This window comes from Hippocampus bargibanti, linkage group LG02 (genome assembly GCF_051943395.1).
Source record: "Hippocampus bargibanti isolate YZ-2025 linkage group LG02, ASM5194339v1, whole genome shotgun sequence".
Classification (NCBI taxonomy): domain Eukaryota; kingdom Metazoa; phylum Chordata; class Actinopteri; order Syngnathiformes; family Syngnathidae; genus Hippocampus; species Hippocampus bargibanti.
In genome coordinates, this window is record NC_142735.1 from 1464987 (window position 1) to 1478349 (window position 13363).

At 40.5% G+C, this 13363-nt stretch overlaps 2 protein-coding genes across 5 annotated transcripts; both read right to left on the reverse strand.

Annotated features, from left to right (window-relative positions):
- Positions 1–944: 944 nt before the first annotated feature.
- Positions 945–12289, reverse strand: LOC148901096 (gap junction beta-1 protein-like). Of its 4 annotated transcripts, none has more exons than XM_089019940.1 (2): positions 12186–12289; positions 945–1699 (listed from the first exon to the last, which is right to left on the reverse strand). In XM_089019940.1, exon 2 carries the CDS (start codon positions 1683–1685, stop codon positions 945–947), a length of 741 nt encoding a protein of 246 aa, XP_088876066.1. In that variant the 5' UTR covers positions 1686–1699; positions 12186–12289. The 4 variants fall into 4 exon arrangements, with proteins under 4 accessions (XP_088876066.1, XP_088876047.1, XP_088876038.1 ...); XM_089019921.1 differs by lacking the exon at positions 12186–12289 and adding an exon at positions 2487–3637; XM_089019912.1 differs by lacking the exon at positions 12186–12289 and adding an exon at positions 2487–3637 and having other exon boundaries at positions 945–1915.
- Positions 9865–12294, reverse strand: LOC148901097 (transforming growth factor beta activator LRRC33-like). Its single transcript, XM_089019867.1, has 2 exons — positions 12186–12294; positions 9865–11886 (listed from the first exon to the last, which is right to left on the reverse strand). Exons 1-2 carry the CDS (start codon positions 12282–12284, stop codon positions 10009–10011), a joined length of 1977 nt encoding a protein of 658 aa, XP_088875993.1. The 5' UTR covers positions 12285–12294; the 3' UTR covers positions 9865–10008.
- Positions 12295–13363: the final 1069 nt, after the last annotated feature.

Below are 13363 nucleotides of genomic sequence, written 5' to 3' on the forward strand. Positions count from 1 at the left end.
TGAGCATATTTTACAAAGATTCCACGGCATATAGCTATAGTTTTAGAGAGTTTTGAAAGGCGCTTATAAATGGTATTATTATTATTATTATTATTATTATTATGCGTCGGTTGTCCTTAAACCCCTTAATCCCCTAACATCAAAATATAGTAGCATTGTAGGCCCAAATTTTTTTTTTGTATAATTTTCCTTTATACACCATTTGAACATTAACTCTGTGCTTAAATATTGTGGTGGACCCCAGAAAATGCAGGAGAGAGGTGCAGGGTGTATTTGACAAATTGTATTAAATAAAGTCAACACGAACAAAATCTCAAACAACAAAGTCATCAGAACAAAAATGTCCAAAGTAGCAAACAAAACCATGAATAAAACATGACAAGACGAAACAAACCTGACAGGGTGAAACAAACAATTACCCGACACTGAATGGTTGTGCCGGAAGTCCTTCTAACTGTCACTGATTAAAATGACCCACACCTGTACAGCTGTAGGCGGGGCCCTACGGTGCCGCCCGTTGGTCGCAAACCGAAACGTGACAAATATAAGAACATTAAAAGTGTACTTATGTGATTCAACTACAATATATTTTACATGAAGGTTCATTGAAAAAAAACACCCTAAATAAACAATTGAAAATAAATAGTTTTAAAAAAAGAATAAATACAACGAAACTCCCAACTGAAAACCCACACGGGGCCAGGGAGAACATGCAAAGTCCATACAGGGAGACCGGACCAGGTCTTGAACTCACGACCTCTGCCCTGTGAAGCTGGCGTGCTAACCACTCGATTACCAATTCGCCCCGTGTTCAGTATTTTAGTCTGCCAATAAATAATACTATCAAATGATTATTAGCAACATGCTACATAGTTATTTAGTAGTTTAAAAGGAGAATCAAGGGCTTTGTTTATTATTTCTGGGGGGAAAAAAATGATCAGCTGTCAACTGATTGTCCTCAATTTGTAAGAAGACAATTTTTGAGTCATCCAGTCCATTTTGGACTCTTCCTCAGAGCGTCGGAAGAATCGTTTGCACGCCCTACCTGTGAGGTAAACCACCTCGGCCAGGTTGAGCAATACACACACTCCAGACGCGATCAGCATGAAGACAGTAAAGATGGTCTTCTCTGTAGGCCTGGAAACAAAACAGTCCACTGTGTTGGGGCACGGGTACGAATCGCACTTCACCAAGCGCACCATCCTGAAACCGGGGTAGATCATGTAGAAAATGTAGAGAAAAGCAACCTCAAAGAGGATTCGGAAGACAATGCTGATCATGTAGGTCCACCAAAGAGCTCCAGTGATCAGAAACTTCTGGGTCTTGATATGCTCCAGGTCTTTGGGACTGTTACGACCCGCCCGTTTGAGGATCTTCTTTTCAATGTGGCGGCGATGGGCCACATGCATGGCCACAAGGAGTGCCGGAGTGGAAACTAAGATAATCTGGAGCGCCCAAAGACGGATGTGCGATATGGGAAAGAACTGATCGTAGCAGACGCTATTGCATCCGGGCTGTTGGGTGTTACAGATGAAGCCGGATTTCTCATCTCCCCAGACGGTCTCAGCCGCAACCACAAGGACCAGGATTCGGAAGATGAAGATGACGGAGAGCCAAATGCGACCGATGCCTGTGGAGTGCCTGTTTACGCCGCTGATCACGGCGTAAAAGGAACCCCAGTTCATTTTCGACTCCAGAGCTGTAAACCAAAAACAACAGTCAGTATGAACTTTTAGGAGTGAAGTCATATTTTGTGAAAAATCATCAATCTAGTATGACTGGCTTCAAAACGTATAGCGTTAGATCTTTACCAGGGTTAGCCGGCTGTATACGTGGCGTAAGGTGACCATCCTAACCGTTTGCTCTGTGTGAGGTGCCAGGAAAACATCGGCAAATGCAAAGTTCTTGAGTTGGTCTATAAAAGCAGGGGCGATGCCAGAGTATCGTCACGAAACACAAAATGTCTCAACCAATTGTGAAACATCCGCGAAGCCACGTGATGCGCTCACCCAGTATTAATACCGAACTCCCAAACAGAGCGACAACCCAGTTCTCAATGGACAGTCAACAAATTCCGAGGAACTGATCAGTGAACAAGTACTATTGATTTTACGAAAGGCTTTAAAACAGTGGTTCTTAACATGGGTTCGATCGAACCCTCGGGGTTCGGTGAGTCGGTCTCAGGGGTTCGGTGGATCCCCCGCCACAGAGATCCACCCCTCGGTCTAGTCTGCAGTTAGTAGGCACAGTCATTGGAAGAAGGGTTCGTTGAATGATCATATGAAACTGATGGGGTTCGGTGCCTCCGACAAGATTAAGAACCACAGCTTTAAATCATTGACTTTGATTTGGATAGATGACCTCTATTCCGATGAAGTTACAATGGAGCTCAAGTTAGGTGGTCACCTCTGGGATTTAGGTTATTAGCCACACTAGTTCTGACCTCTCTGAGGAACACGATTAAACAATCAAAGTATGGATTTTACCTTTGGCTGTGATGGTACACACAAAGTGTACAAATCTGGAACAAGTGAATTCAAATGTTATTTCTTTTGAAGTAAAACGAAATGCTGTGTCGGGAGCACTGTGCGTTGAGACAAAAAAATGCTAAGCGTCCCTCCAACACAAGCCAGTGCCCTGCACCGTCGTGGTCATATGGTCTTGTCCAAAGCATTAGCATACAATGGCGTTCTTTATTGTGCTGCAACAAGACTCTTTCACATCAAACGCCTCGATTTCCGCCTACCCCCATGGGATCAAGAAGGAATCTGTGTGGATACAACCATGCCTCATTATTTATTGTGCTGGGGAGGGCAGAAAGCTAAAGGCCGGCCGGTCTTTGACCTGAGCTGCTGTCATTGACAAGTTGCACGTGTCGATGATGCATGGCCTCTTTAACTCTGGATGACACTTTATGGAAATCGTCACGAGAGTGTCAAAAACTTTTAAAGTAGTCAGTAGCCATTATAAAATCAAATCTCATTATATAACATTTGTTATGTACTTAAAGGACAACCGACACCATTTTGTTGTTTCCTAACTGACATCAGAACAACGTTTCATAGCATCTAAAATACCCAAAACATGCAGGCTGATTACAGTGATACCTTTGGCTTACGAACTTAATTGGTTCCCAGACAGAGTGTATAAGGCGAAAAGTGTGTGTGATAAGTCCTCTACTCCCCCCCCAACCTTAGAGGACGGACCTATCAAAGCAGAGGTCTTGCACTGCCACCTTTTAGATTGCTGACGAAGCTTCTTGGATGAGAAGCAAAACATCCGACACTTTCAAAGAAGTACACATGACAGCTGAAGAAACCTTTTCATCCATAAAAAAATTGTTTTTTTAGAGTGCGGTCGACAGACAAATGGAGATCTCTTCCAAAACCCCAGGTGGTCTGTTCCTAACTTATTGACCATTTTTTCTTCTGCCAAAAATGATGACTCTCGCACGTAAATACAACTGACGCTGCCTCCTCAGAAGTTTCATGGATAAGGCGCCGACTCCTGTTTTTCTTGGCCTCGTACAAGTTAAAAAAGGCACAGGCCCAACAATCTGGCGGCCCATGCAGAAGACTCGGTCGTAATCACTAGATGATGTTCAAGCTGTCATTTTGTGAGCTGTTCTGCCTGCTGGACGTCCCCCCCCCCCTCCTCCAGCATGTGGGACAGAGAGCAGAGCAGATTGTGCATCAGCGAATTGACTTTCATCTGAAATGCTGTACGTCGCAAAAAAAGTGATTGCAGCCTTATTTTAATCCTCAACGCTGCTGATAGGACCACATGTAGAAATAAAGTTGATCGTATCAGCTCACACATGTGGCCTCAAAAACAGTCTCGGCTCTTTTGATGATCTTCCATGCATGTGGAACATCACGAAGGCAAAACTGCTGTTGAAATCATTAAAAAGGGAGCTGCAGTGATACCTTGGCTTACGAACTTAATTGGTTCCCAGAAGGAGTGAGGAAGGCGAAAATTGTGTATCTCAAAAATTAATTTCCCATAGGAAACCATTAAAATGAGAATAATCCATTCCTAGATCCCCATAAAACATAATTTTCTACTTTTTTTCTACTAGTTTTTAAGCCTTAAAACTACACAAAATATACCTTATTTTATGTATAATAAATGTGCTATGGTATTATAAATAAAGAAATAAACTGTACCTTATAATAAAGTAATTTTATTTACCTTTGTGATGGTCGTTGATGGCTTGATGGAATGGATAGCTTTATGCATAAAGTGTCTCAAGGAGCTCTGGGTTATACATCTTGGAAGTTGTGATATTGCAACAGATGCCAATAGACACACTAGAAACTTGTTCCCTTGCTTGTCTTTTCATTTCAAATTGAACTGATGGTTTGTGCGGGTTATTTGTGGAGCCTGATTGATGGGAATTTTAACCTTGCAGTCTACACTCTGCCTTTGAACTATCAAAGTTGAAACAAGTCCAAATTTCAATGTTTTCTATCCATTTTGTCACTCTCTCTCTGTCGTCTGGCTGTCTCTTTCATGTTTAAACCACCTCCCCTCACTGCTGCGTTCTTGACCAATCACGTGGCTTTAACCGACGACTGAAGGCGGGGAATAGAGGACCAAAACATGTCATTTTCTTGTGAGGAGAACACACTCGTTCGCGAAAGACACATCACTCATTGTGGCAGCTCCGTGTGTATCCCGAAAAATAGTTCGTATGCCAAGGTAAAATTTTCATAAATTTAACGTTCGTAAAGCGGAAAGTTCGTCAGCCAAGTGGTTCGTAAACCAAGGTATCAGTGTCATTTTTAAAATATTGCTCTTTCACTTCATGATTTCATTAGATTAATGTTTTCTTTCCGTTGCATTTCAGGGTAAATGTCTCAAATACTTTAGTTTGTCACTGGTTTTAATGTTATACTGTTGATGATGTGAAGCACATCGAGGAAATAGACTAGATCAGAGGTCCCCAACCCCCGGGCCGCGGACCGGTACCGGTCCGTGGGTCATTTGGTACCGGGCCGCGTAGACAGAATAAATAATTTGCATAAAATGAAAAATTACCAGATTACATCCGTCTATGATTTACTCTTGACGCATGTCAAAACGCTTGTCTAGGCCACGTGATACATACCGCCAAAATTAGCCCCCCGTAAGCTAGCAAAATGAGTTAAAAAAAAACGTATTTGGTAAGTTTCTTCATCCGCCGGTCCGTGAAAATATTGTCTGACATTAAACCGGTCCGTGGCGCAAAAAAAGGTTGGGGACCACTGGACTAGATCACTCAAGCTGCCTGCTTCCTTGAACGATGGTTGACCTTTCCTGACCTAGTAGCGACTTCTACAAACCTTCAAAACAAATACACACCCACCTTTGCTTGTACCACATATCTTTTGTCACCTGAGCCCTGCACCATTGTTCTCTCTTGGAGAACCGGGCGATTACATAGGCTCCGATATCGGGAATGCACTTCTGCTCAACATATGAACTACTGGATTCCCAGCTGCTTCAACATGAGGACCGAAAAAAACATAATTGTAACCAGAAACACGTGGAATATTAAACAAAACAAAACCCCCCCCCCAAAAAAAAAAAAAAAAAGTGGTGGATGGGGGGTTCTCCAAAGAACAGAAATGAACAATAAGGATAAGTGCCCTGTTAAGTTTTGAAAATGTGATCACAGAATCTGCGAGGGTTGTAAAAAAGCTGAGAAAAAGCAGATGGGAGATGAAATAACGTAGCCATTAAAAAAAGCGCCTGCAGCTTGAATGGAGAAGTTGCTCCGGGCTTACAACGTGAGACACGACAACTTCAGGTTCTTCGAACTTTCGCACTTGGAACTCTGGGATGTTTGCCGACTGAGATTGTTTTTTTTTTTTTTTTGGGGGGGGGGTTGGGATCATTTTCAGAATTTTCATATGGTCATGTTAGGTTTTTAACTCATTCATTGCCATTCATATCCCATATAAATAACTTAACCCGGTCTGCGTACTTCCACCTACGCAACATCAATCGTCTCCGCCCGTCTCTCACTCCTCACACCACTGATTTCCTCATTCATAGTCTTGTCACCTCCCAGATTGACTATTGCAATTCACTTCTCTTTAGTGTCCCTCAGAAACTTCTCCACAAACTTCAACTCGTCCAGAATTATTCAGCCCGGATCATCACCAGAACCTCATCCTTTCACCACACCGCCCCCGTCCTCCAAGAGCTCCACTGGCTCCCGGTAAAATATAGAACTAACGTTAAAATTCTTCTTTGCATTTAAAGTTATACCTTTCTGACCTTCTTCAAATTTCTATTCTGGTCATGGCCTCTGTCAATGTTTTCACTTCCACAAATGGGCATCATTTCCCTTTTTTCCATGTTAGTGCTTTATTCTAGCTTCAGAAACAGTGGAAGATTTAGAACAAAAGTGAAAAAAAGACGATTGTGTTGTTTTTTATGAAATGTTAGGTATGTTGTCTTGAGTCTATAATATATATTAAAGTATCCATATATGCCTATACATATATACCTATATACCTATATGTGCCTATGCTTGTCTGTGACTGTATAGTGTCTTTGAGAGCATTGAAAGGCGCTTAAAATGTAATGTAATGTTATTATTATTATTATTATTATTATTATTATTATTATTATTATTATTATTATTATTATATTTGAATATAATTAAATTGTAACCAGGACACAATATTATCTATTTGCTAGGTCTATTAGCTGTCTGGCTGGCTATCAGCTGTCTATTAGCTATCTATTTAGCTAGATATCTATTGGATAGCTGTTAGCTAGCTAGCCAGCTTTCTATCTATTTGAGTTATTTTGGGTTGAGTGAACGCTGGCGCATGTGGCTGCCGCTGCTCATCCACAGAAAAATATCCTGTGACTTTAAAGTGACCTTGAGAGTTTTGAAAGGCGCTAAGAAATGAGATGTATTATTATAAAGCGCGATACAGATGCTTCCCTACTTACAAACTTTTGAGTTACAAACAACGGTACATACGAGCATTTTTGTCGTAACATGTAGTATTCTCTCCAGTTGTACATGTACATGTCTTTATAAGGCAAATATTTTAATATATGTTTATTTTTCAGTACAACCCAATACAGGTTACTGATACAATCCTTAAAAATACTTATATAAGCTGTGCTTCCATTCGAAACAGACGACTCTGGTTCTCTGTACTGACGGTTAATTCTTTAATGTGATTTCACACCACCAACACCACAGTAGCACTACAACCAAGTATAAAAATATAGCTATTATTTACACATTAACATTTGGACTTTACATCAATGAAATAAAATGTATGCAATAAATCGTACAAACCACTATGCACGCTTTCCGTCCGAAATGGAAGTTTTGATCTTCATCCTTTTTATATTTTCCTTGCTAAACAGTACCGCGATAAAGCACGTCCATTCTCGCCGTCTTCTCAGTGAAAATGAAAGTAGCGCGGAAAGTAAAACCTGTACCCGAAGTGACAACAACCCAACGTAATGTCAAGAAAAATAAAGCACAGCCATCTGCTGGTCAACTATGAGATAGTAGTCATAAACAAATGTATCAGCAGCATTTACATAAGCCTGAAACATACATTTCACACAAAATATAGCATTGAAGCAATTTACAAACAAATTCACCTTACGACCGACCGTTCAGAACGTATCTCGTTTGTAAGTTGGGGAGCGAACAGGTGATTACATGTGGATTCCAGATTCCTATTAATGATAACCACAAAATAATGAAAACAATGTGATCCTTCCATTCTCATTCTTCTACAGTGTAGACGTAGCAAGCCATATATGGCTCTTTTGATGATTGCATATGGCTCGCCGATAAAACTAAATACATATTCTCGCTGTTTTGCTTTTCATTTCCTTTTGGGGCTGCAATTGGCGGAAAGCGCAATTTTGATTGGATGACACTGACCTAGGTTGGCGGAAAGCGCAATTTTGATTGGATGATACTGGCCGGCATATTGAAACAGGTAAACGCCCATTTTAATTAAACCTGACGAGTAAAACAAATGACGAGTACACTTCAGCTTGAATGCACAGCAGGATTCGCCTTTGTGGAGAGAAAAGGTTCTGGTTCTAATTTGCAATGAAACAATACGATCGATGAAACAGTCGAATGTCAGTGGCATTTTATCAAGCCCCATGCTAACGTTAGCATCAATATACTTCTGCGAGTGAAAGCAAGTGTGGAAGCTAATGTGAGCAGTGTGCAGGCTCGCTAGCAGTAACTTCGCCCGGCTTTTATTCCGATCGTTTGGCTGGATTTTTACCAATCACGAGGAACGGAAAAACATTCATGTTAACGGTGAGTACTATCATAAAGTTATGTCTTTGCGTGCGCGCGCGCGCGCGCTCGCGTGTGTGCGACTCTCACTGAAAAATACACATTTTACATTTATGGCTCTCTTAGTCAAAAAGGTTCCCGACCCCTGTGATCTACACCAACATTCAATGCAATCTCTTTCCTCCTTTCTTTGCTCGGGCCTGTCACGCAGCTAAAAATGTGATTAAGTACCCAAAATATTGAACGGGGGCCATTATATTAAAGATGTATGCACGTTTTGGTCATTAATACCGGAATTGATATCAATGAACAGGAGACGTATGCGTCTGCAAGTACAAGAGCATTATTGCTCACCACTGTTGTCATGTGTTTTCTGATTGAGAGGGCAAGCCAATCTTAAATCATCTTAAAATTGTTTGCTTTTGTTTTGCACCATATCCTTCCATCACTGAATTGATCATGCATGCATTTGCGGTTTGATTGGGACACAATTCCTTGTATTTATCGTTTTAACATTATTCGATGCTATTTTTTTCCCCAATGGCCTCAATGTGCTCTGGGACAAACGTTATTCTAGTCATTTGCAAGGCATTTAAGGTCGCAAAGGACCATTGCACATCTATTTGAGACTAAAGGAACAATGCTAATTTGGTCTATGTTAATTTTGTCCTTAAAGTACAACCGATTTTTTGTTTCCTAACTGACATCAGAAAAACGTTTTATAGCATCTAAAATACCCAAAACACGCAGTATGATATTTTTATTCAAATGCAAAACACAAATAAAAATGACTTAGAAAGTGTCCAAAATCTGCAAAAAAGTTCATGACTTCGCGCCAAGACGTCTTGCATTGCTGGAGAATCAAAACAATGGCTTCAGATTCAGAGAGTATGCTTTCTTGTTACACATCCAGTTATGAATATGATTCAAATAGTTCTGAAGAGGAAAGCATACATGTTTGCAATCGATTAAATAATTTATTCCGTGTCATTTTGAGGCAACATTGGAGGGAAATGTATCACCCAAAAAGAGGCAAAAAATGGCGTCCAAGCTCCTGTGAGGAATTAATCAGCCTGTTTCCACAGGCTGATAAATTCCTTTCATGGAGCTTGGTCTCCCACTTCTGGTGGCTTTTTGGTGCAACACAAGGTTTTCAGACCAAACAACTACAGCAAAATACATTGACTTGATGGAAGGACTACTACAATGTGTCTTTTGTTCGGTCAGGGGCGTTCCTTTAGTGACGTCACGTACGGACTCGTCACCAACTCAAAAACAAGACTTCCTGAATATTCAGCACGAGTCTTAAAAGGTAGAATCTAGCTATATGCGGTGGAATCTTTGTAAAATACGCCCAGTAGAAGTCATTTGAAGCCATTTTATAAATTATGGACACAACTTGTCCGGAGACGTCGGTTGTCCTTTAAGACTGGCACTGAATATTCAGGAAGTCTTGTTTTCGAGTTGATGACGATCCTCACGTTACATCATGTTTGGAACGCCCCTGACCGAGAAAGCGACAAACAATGCATTTTGTGGTACTTTGCGGTGGAATCTTTGTCAGTAGAAGTCATTTGAAGCCATTTTACAAATTATGGACATAACTTGTTGTCCTTTAAAACTACACAAAATATACCTTATTTTATGTACAATAAATGAGGTCTCACTGTATTTAGGAATTGTGTATATGGGGAGGCATGGCTTTGTGACCAAGTGTGGTTTTATTACACGACAAATGATTTTGTTAGGGAACATATTTTGCGAGCAAACATCATGAAAATTGTTAGGAAGACAGTTACAAACAGAATAACGATAAAGATTTGTCCCAAGTGATTCTCTTTTACGCCTTGCGAACAATACATTGAGGAACTTTTCAAATACTCTTCGATAAGGACACTGCTGTCCTCGGTAACACATTCGGTGTGAGTGATATCCGGCATTTTAATCATGGAATTATTCAGGGCGCTCAGCCAATTACTGTCACAACAGGAGAAGTCATTTCCACTGAAATACAGAACCTGGAGGTGTGCTGATAACGTAACAATCAATGAATCGTTTAAAGACACAAAGGCATTATTTCTTATGCTGAGTTCTTTCAGAGGAGAGCAATTTAAATTGTGCGGTAAAGCGTTTAGACGGTTGTTGGATATGTTGAGATGCATTAGTAGTGGCATGCAAGGCAAAAACAGTTCGGAATTAGTCACGTTCAATTCACTGATCGTCAACGACTGAAGACTTTCTTTTATGTCTTCCAGCGAGTCAACTCGCATGGTCATGTGAGAATTTCCAGCTAAGTTAAGAGACACTAAAGAACTTTCCCGGAATGCATTTTCCGGAAGAATTTTAATGTCGTTGTCTTCAAGGCTCAGATGTTTGAGAGTTTTTAATTTACCAAAGGCTACACAGAATGAGTTCAAGTTGCGTGGCTGTGATGATAAGGAGCTGGGCATTTGGCCCACGGGAGCGCAAGGCTGAATCGCGTTGTCCCGGAGATTTATTGTCTCAACTTGTGGGAGCGCTTTGAGAAAGAGTGGTGAAATAGATACCAGTCCATTGCTTTGCATGTTTAGATACCTTAAAGAAGGAAAGTAAAGCTGCCTGGCGTATTTAGAGGCACTCTCCTGTCGGACGTTCCATGTGAGATTTTGCACGCAATTAAAAGCGAAATCGAGAGTTTCCAAAGTTGATAGAAGGCTCAATGTTTCCAGTGGAAAAGATGTAAAGTGGTTATAGCTCAGGTCAATATGGAGCAGTGGCATCAGTCTCCAGGTTGAGTGGAGATGATTTTTTCCGATTCTTACATCCTTCTTTCTGGCCACTTCGTTATAAAGGGCGTTAGCCTCTGATACCATTAATACCTCTGAAGTTAACGTCCCTACAAGATTATGTTGCAAGTAAAGAAATTTCAATTGGTTACGCTTTGGCAGAATGGGGAAATAAAGCAGTTTGTTATGACTAAGGTCAAGAATTTCAAGGGAGTACATGTGGTTATCTTCAGCGGTAACAAAGAACTCAATGGAATTCCTACTTAGATTTAAATATTGAACTCGTTGTAATTTAAAATCACATATGTGAGCCAGGTTATTTCTAGCTAGGTTTAGCTTTTCGAGATTTCCGAGCGCTTCAAATGTTCCTTCGTCAATTGCTGATATCAGATTGTTATCCATAGTAATGCTCCTGATGTTTTCACTTTCTTGGAACAAGCGGCGTGTAAGCCATGTTAAGGAATTGCCACTCATCTTCAGTTGCTCAAGAGAGGATTTGTTTCGGAGATACAGTTTAACCGCTTCGTTCCCCAAGTTATTCCAAGATATGTCCAAAAACTTCAGTCCGCCGATGGATTGTACGCCTTTGCTGTTTCTGTCAAGGTTGGTGTTCAGCGTATTTACGGACAGATTCATCTTCTCAAGCACAACCAGGTCTCTTAGAGCTCCCTCAGAGATGAGCTCCAGCTGGTTGTTGCTCAAGTCCAGCTGCTTCAAGTACGGCAAATCAACTTTGTGCAGCCGTCTGATGAAGTTATTGGATAGGTCAAGGCTTCTTAATCGCACATCCAAATCCGGAGGGATGGAATCAAGGTTCTGGTTTCTCCAGGATTGCTCCTTGAAACCAAAGATTAATTATCACCAGTGCGTACTTTTAAGATACAGTAAAGTCTCGTTATATCGATATTCAAGGGAGTCCGAAAAAATATCGATATAACCGGGACTATCGATATATCCGACCCTGTTTGCATGCAATTTTCTCCGTGCGTGCATAGAAATACTATCGATATAACCGGGACTATCGATATATCCGATATCGATATAACGAGACTTTACTGTAATAGAAAAAAGTATATACATACTGTACATGAATAGATATATCGTGGAAGTTGATAATTTCCTCTTCTTGAGCCTACCTTTGTACCGTTATCCATTTTCCCGTTCGTGTAAAGCCAGAGTGACCATAGAAGTAGAAGATTAGCAAACATGTGTTTGACCATATTTCCTCGCGACATCCAATGCTGGTGTCATCCTCTTGCGCACCCTTTTTTGACTGTCATTTAAAAAAAAAATGGTGATAGGAAGAATAAACAGCTGTGGAGAGCAGATAGGCTTTGCGATGCTATTTTTAGAAATCATATACGTACATGGAGAGTAGATAGTGGCCTTTTACACAAAGAATATGATCATGTTTTATGGTGGACCCACACAAAAGCTATATTTGAACCTTAGTGAAGCAATGTATAACTGGTACAATATTTTGTATTGGCTTACTTAAAGTGTGAATTAGCTTGCTATGGAAAGAACTCTGCTTCTTTATTGTTGAACTGGAAAAACTGAAAATGATGCTAGAATAAGCTAGCAAAAGACAAACTATCACAGTGTAGAGGGGGATAAAAGCTACTGACACGGTACAAAGAGGTTGAGGTATATACAATTATGATAATGACAATAATAATAAAACATTTTATTTATAAGCGCCTTTCAAAAATCTCAAGGGCACTTTTCAGTCGAAGGATAAGTTTTTCTGTGGGTGAGCAGCGGCAGCCACATGTGCCAGCATTCACTCAACCCAGAAGTAACTCAGAAAGCTAGCCAGCTAGCTAATAGATAGTTCGATAGCCAGCTAGACAGCTAGCTAGCCAGCCAGTAGATAGCCAGCTAGGTAGCAGCTAGATAGCCAGTTTATGTGCCAAGGGAGCTAGAACCCAAAATTTCAAACTCAAGTACCGTATTTTCCGGTGTATAAGGTGCCCCCAAAAGCCTTCATTTCCCTCAAAAGACGACCCTGTGCCTTATACACACTTGTGCCTTATATATGAAATAATATTGAGCCACAGTATTGGAAAACCTTGATATATATTTATATACAGTAAAGTCTCGTTATATCGATATCGGTTATTTCGATACTATTTCTATGAACTCAAGGAGAAAATTTACATGCCTCAGGATCGGATATATCGATAGTCTGGTTATATCGATATTTTTTCCGACTCCCGAGAATATCGATATAACGAGACTTTACTGTATTTGGAAAACTGTTTTCATTCGTTGAAAGTGAGCCTTATAACCCGGTGGCCTTATATATGGAAAA

Bases quoted from the DNA above. Each gene is read 5' to 3' on its own strand.
- LOC148901096 (XM_089019912.1), bottom strand. From the start codon at position 1,748: ATGACTTCACTCCTAAAAGTTCATACTGACTGTTGTTTTTGGTTTACA.
- LOC148901097 (XM_089019867.1), bottom strand. From the start codon at position 12,284: ATGTCGCGAGGAAATATGGTCAAACACATGTTTGCTAATCTTCTACTT. The intron at 11,887-12,185 runs GTAGGCTCAAGA...TTTGGTTTCAAG, and splicing joins AAATGGATAACGGTACAAAG to GAGCAATCCTGGAGAAACCA.